Consider the following 6,000-nt stretch of genomic DNA (forward strand, 5'->3'; position numbering starts at 1 on the left):
TGATGGTTTCCTGGGTATATACCTATCAAGCTATAACAAACTGTAGACTTAAAAAATGTGCAATTGAATGTATGCCAATTATTTCTCAACAAAGCTGTTAGAAATTCATGTGTTGTTTTCCCAGTGGACATACAATGGGAAATAAGAATCTAGTGAAAAATTAATGTGGTCATGATAAATTTACCAGAATTCTGACAGAATTCTCAAGTTCATTTGAAATCAGCATACTGAAAAAAACACAGTAAAAATTATAAACGTTGCTAGAAGTTCATATTTCTAAAATGTGAATGAAAAACACCTCTAAAATTTTAACTGCTCTCACTGAAGTGCTCCATTTTAAACAAATGTGCAAAGAAGACTTTAAAAACCACTTTTTAAAAAAGGGGTTGTTCACCTTTGTATCCCACCCAATGCCCTGAAAATATATTTTCAAATATTTATTGGAGGATTGTTTCCATAACCTTAAAGGGTTCCAGGACTCTTTCTAGCATAAAGAAAGAGGCTAGAAAGTCATCCATTTCAGAAAGACAGTGATGTTCTGTGGTCCCCAACTCCTGGTCCATGACCTGTTACCAGTCCCTGGACTGTTAGGAAACAGGCTGTGCATCACAGGTTCAGCTCCGCACCACAACCCCCGCACAAGACAGCCCACCCCCATCCCCAGTCCATGGAAAAACTGTCTTCCATGAAACTGGCCCCTGGTGCCAAAAAAGGTGGGACACAGCTGATGTATATAGATATAATCATGTAGCTAATCATAAACATAAATAATGCATACTATTTTCTTTCCAATGGAGTCTATTTTCTATTACTTTTTTTTTAGTCGGGGTCTTGCTGTTACTAGGCTGGCGTACAATGGCATCATCATAGCTCACTGCAGCCTTGAACTCCTGGGCTCAAGCAATCCTATTGCCCCAGCCTCCTGAGTAGCTGGGACTGTAGGCATGCACCACTAATGCCTGGCTAATTTTTTTCCTTCTCCTGTGGTTTTTTTTTTTTTTTAGAGGGGGGAGTCTCACTATGTTGCCAAGGCTGGTCTTGAACTCCTGGCCCCAAGTGATCCTCCCACCTAGGCCTCCCAAAGTGCTAGAATTATAAGGGTGAGCCACTGCACTTGGCCTCAAAAAGAGTCCAATGGTGGCCCCTAATTACCCACTTACCCAATCAACATTCATGAAACATCAGGCGTCAGATTACTAGGACATAGCAAACACGAAGTTTCTGCCCATAAGAAACTTTCAGTTAAGTAGCAAAGAAGTAGAGAAGCTGAACTAATGTGTAAACTTCTAGGATAGACTTCAGTAGGTCTAAAGGAGCAAACAGAAGTAACTCTTACCCATTCCTTAGCTCACCAAGTTTCTACTATGGAATTCACATTAAAAAACACCAAAGAACCAGAAGACCTGAGTTCTCTGATCCTATTTTTTTTCTTTTTATTTTGTTTTCCTTGCAGCTTTCTCAGGTTGAATGAGTTCTTTGATCTTAAATCTGCTTGGTACTGACCAGCTCTATGTGGCCCTCTTAAGAATCCATCAAGAGAGTTCTCACAGGTTCTCTGTGATTTCTCTTTTTAAGCCAAAACAAATTCCTTGCTCACAGCTGGCATCCATTAAAGGTTGAAAGAATAAATGAATAAATAAATCCTGGGTCAGCTTCATCTTCTCGATGAGTCACAATTTTCTCATCTATAAAGTCTTACAACAATCTTGACAATAAACCATGCAAAAAACGTGCCCAGCAAGTGGTACTCCATAAACTAGCAATTCTCAAACTGGCCTTAGGCCTGGTCTCTGGTTTGTTTACTATATTCAAAATTAAAACTGAAAAATTTTAAAGTATTTATTCATTTTAAAATAATAATGCATTTGTCACATGCTAACAAATCCAACATTGACCTAACATTATTTTTATTAAAAAAACAAAATTTTCAACACAATTTAGTGCAAAGACTGGCCTTGTTTTATATTTTAATACATCTCTGTAATATCTAGTTTAAAAGAAAGACAACTAGGGCGCAGCACAGTGGCTCACGTCTGTATTCTCAGCACTGTGGGAAGGCCGAGGTGGGAGGATCACTTTAGCTCAATAGTTTGAGAAAAGCTTAAGCAAAAGCTAGATCCCCTCTCTCTGCTAAAAATAGAGAAATTAGCTGGGTGTCATGGTGCATGCCTGTAGTCCCAAGTAGTTGGGAGGCTGAGGCAGGAGGATTACATGAGCCCGGGAGTCTGAGGTCGCAGTGATATGATGATGCCACTGCATTTTAGCCAAGGCAACAAAATGAGATGCTATCTTTAAAAAACAAAACAAAACAAAAAGACAGCTGGATTCTAATTTCTGTTTCTGCATTTAATCAGTTGTGCTATGTTCTGATTGGAGAATGTAAAGAAAACTCGATCTCATACAGATATGCGATTGAAAAAGAAACGAGTACCTTTTTAAATAATATGTATATTCTGTGAAAATACACCAAAACTCAACATGTGGAAGTTTCTTAAACAATAGCAGTGATATGGAATCTCAAACTATTTCAATGACCTTTTTGTACTCTAACATGAAAGTCTACTAACCCATCGTGCAGTTTTAAGGGGTCTTCAGGCCCAGTGTGATGGCTCACGCCTGTAATCCTAGCACTCTGAGAGGCCAAGGCGGGTGGATTGCTCGAGGTCAGGAGTTCAAAACCAGCCTGAGCAAGAGCGAGACTCCATCTCTACTAAAAATAGAAAGAAATTATCTGGACAACTAAAAATACATATATATGGAAAAAATTAGCTGGGCATGGTGGCGCATGCCTGTAGTCCCAGCTACTCGGGAGGCTGAGGCAGGAGGATCACTTGAGCCCAGGAGTTTGATGTTGCTGTGAGATAGGATGACGCCTCAGCACTCTAGCCCTGGCAACGGAGTGAGACTCTGACTCAAAAAAATAAATAAATAAAGGGTCTTTAATCTATGCATAATTTTGTATTATGTGTTATTTGAAAAATACTGGTTCCCTTACCTATGCAAATCACTGACATGCTGACATACTTTATTATACAATATAAAAGAATATTTGTTAAGATCACAATTGATTTCTTTGGAAATGATTTTCCTTAAAACCATATTTCAGTATGCAGCAGAAATGTTTTATGAGCACATCTATTTCTTCACATTGAATATTAAAAAGATATAGTCAAAAGTCCAGAGTTTAGGCCAGGTACAATGGCTTATGCCTGTAATCCTAACACTTCTGGAGGCTGGGACAGGAGGATCACTTGAGCCCAGGAGTTTGAGGCTGCAGGGAACTATGATCTCACAACTGCACTTCAGTCTGGATTACAGAACAAGACTCTATCTCTAAGTAAAAAAAAAAAAAAAAAGTCTAGGGTTTAAATAAATATTTTTACTGCTTCATCAACGACATTCCTAAGTGAAAGTCTTTTGTAGTTTTTTTAACTGCAACTGGGGAGTGATATGAATATGATTTCCAGTAGAGTATGGTGTGACTATCTTGATTCAGGGTAACGTACCAGTAATTTTATCAACCGTGGGTTTTTGCACAATCCAATGTCAACACAGTAAAAACAGCCAGTACCTTCTTAGTATTAATATGAAAACAGTTTTCACTTCAGAGACCCTTAGGGCCTTGCCACAGTTTGAAAACCACCGTCTTGAATGGTAGCTATTATTTTTACAGGAGGTATCAGCTTTGGGGTCAAACAGACCTAGGTCTGAATCCATAAAACCTTGCTCAAGTATGCAAAGCCTTTTCCTTCGCTGTTTACTTCCCAAAAAAAAAAAAAAAGTACGCAAAGCCTCAGTTTCCTTGTTTGTACAATGGAGAACATTACCACTTACCTTTCAGTGTTCTCCAGGGGATTATCATGAGTTAATGCATATACAACTGTTAATCACAGTGCCTGGCCCAAAGTAAACACTCAAATTATAAAACAATAAGAAAAAACATATTACTGTTTCAAGGAAGAGAGAAAAGTAGGAAGAAAATAAAGAGATCTGAAAATAAAACTCACTGAATCCTTACAAAGGCATATGCCAGAAATCATCAAACATTCACATCCAAAATAACCGTTCTGAAATCAAAGGTCAAGAGAAGAGTAATGAGAATAGGATAAACATAAAATAAAATTCAGACAAATAATGAAAACATGACAAAGCCTTAATGGAGAAAACCAAATATTTCAAAACACAGTAGAAAGGGATTTGAGGGGGAAATAAGGTTGCAAAAAGACTGTAAAGAAGTAAACAGGGAGTATCAGATTTGAAGAAAGTAGAAAGGGATCTCTCCAATGTCTAAAGTACAATGGGAAAAACGCACTCACTAAAACTCAATTTGCTGCAAATTCCAAGTTCTACAAGGCTAACAATAACAAGGACTTACCAACGTAAGCTCCTAATTCTTGCAATTTCCCCTTAATGGCACTCTGAAAGGAAAAAAGCAAAGGTGCAGGTGAGAAAGTCGGTTCTAGGAGAACAAGACAGACTGCAGCGCAAGGGCAACTTTGCTGGTGCCTGCACCTTCCGCCCCTGCAGACGCACCGGGTGGGGGCGGGGAGGAGCCTCGACCCCTCCCCCCCAACTCCCGGCCCCCGCGGCGGCGGCCTCCAGCAGGCGACTGAGCGGCTCACTGCGCCGCGCTGTGTGGCCCTCGCCGGGCCAGTACGCGTCCTTCCGTTTCCCCGCGGCTATTTCTTCAGCCGCAACCCCGCTCGCCCGCCGCGCTTTGAGGCCCGAGGCGGTCTGGGCGAGGAAGCGCTGGTCACCGGCTCTGCAGCCCTTCGAGGAACGCCCGGCGGCGGCCAGGCCGCGGCGTCCACCCGGGCCCACTGTCCCCGTTACTCCTGACAACCGCCCGCCCGCCTGGCGAGGCCCAGCTTCCAGCCCCTGCCCGGCGCCGACCGACGCAGGCCTCACCCGGATCTTGCGGCTGATCTCGGTGCCGATCTCCATGGTTCTGCGGCAGGCTCAGCACAGCGTGGCGCTCCGTTTACTCAGAGCCTGCCGGGGCCTCCTAACCCGCAGCCGGCCCTCCGCCGCCTCCTCCGCTGCTCCCGCCGCTCCGCCCCTGGCCGCGCGCACCGCGTGTCCCCGCCCCCGCCGGACCGGCGCGCTGTGGTGAGTGCGCATGCGCCTGCGCATGTGCACACCTCGGTCCGCCGAACCCGCGCTCTGTCGACCTCTGCTGGCGGCGAAGAGAGCAACAGGGTGCTGGGCTAGCGGGATGGCTTCTCTCCTCTCCAGAGCCTCGGTAGCTTTCGGTCTTCCTTTTCCTGGCCCTCTACTTACTCATTTTTCTCTCCTTTGGATAATAAGAATGAGTTAAATCTGTAGCGGGAAGATCCAGGGCTTCGCGAGATCCGAGTTCAAATCCAACCTTTACTTACTAGTATTATGGTATTGGTGCAGGTATTTCAACTCTTGAGGCTTCCGTTTTCTTACCTGTAAAATAGAGACTGCCTCCTAGAGGTTGCACTATAATTACACTTGGAGGGAAAATGGGACCATCCAGAACAGAACCAATCCATCAAGTCCTCTCTCTGGCTGTACAGCTATCCTGGTTCTCCTGGGTTTGGTTGGCTCTCCTTTCCTGGGCCAGCCAGTGGCCTTTCCACAAGACTAACCCCCATCTTTCTGCTCTTGTCTGAACTCCCTCCTTTGTACAACTCTTTTGTTCTCAGGACTTCAGTTGTCACCTCTATGCTGACAGTGACCGAATTTTCCGTTGGCCCTGAGTTCTCACCTAAACCACACTCCCAAATTCTCATCTTTGCCATATTCATTAGCTAGAAGCAGTCCATACTGGGGGGCTGGGGGGTTATACAGAGTATGAACAGCAGGAGTCATGGGGCTACCCAGAGTCTGTCATGTGGTCCTTTAATAATCTCATAATCCTTCCTTCTGAATTCCTATGGCATCTATATGGGAACTACAAGCATGACTTTATACTCTCCACACTTAGCCAAAGGCCTGGAAGCAATTACATGACAATATACTCTCTGTAATGCT

The 6,000-nt window shown here is 43.5% G+C and overlaps 1 protein-coding gene across 13 annotated transcripts in view; it reads right to left on the reverse strand.

Annotated features, from left to right (window-relative positions):
- ZC3H14 (zinc finger CCCH-type containing 14) overlaps nucleotides 1-5,108 on the reverse strand; it is a 46,432-nt gene extending 41,324 nt beyond the window's left edge. For 4 of the 13 annotated variants that reach the window (XM_076003796.1, XM_076003794.1, XM_076003792.1 and 1 more), the window contains exons 1-2: nucleotides 4,909-5,107; nucleotides 4,376-4,418 (exon numbers count right to left, since the gene is read on the reverse strand). In XM_076003796.1, coding sequence (XP_075859911.1) covers nucleotides 4,376-4,418; nucleotides 4,909-4,944 — 79 coding nt within the window. In that variant the 5' untranslated portion in view covers nucleotides 4,945-5,107. Of the gene's footprint in view, nucleotides 1-4,375; nucleotides 4,419-4,908 lie in introns of all 13 variants that reach the window. The other 9 variants (XM_076003795.1, XM_020285581.2, XM_076003797.1 and 6 more) reach the window with 4 other exon arrangements.
- Nucleotides 5,109-6,000: the final 892 nt, after the last annotated feature.

Source organism: Microcebus murinus, chromosome 6 (genome assembly GCF_040939455.1).
Source record: "Microcebus murinus isolate Inina chromosome 6, M.murinus_Inina_mat1.0, whole genome shotgun sequence".
In the NCBI taxonomy this organism is placed as follows: domain Eukaryota; kingdom Metazoa; phylum Chordata; class Mammalia; order Primates; family Cheirogaleidae; genus Microcebus; species Microcebus murinus.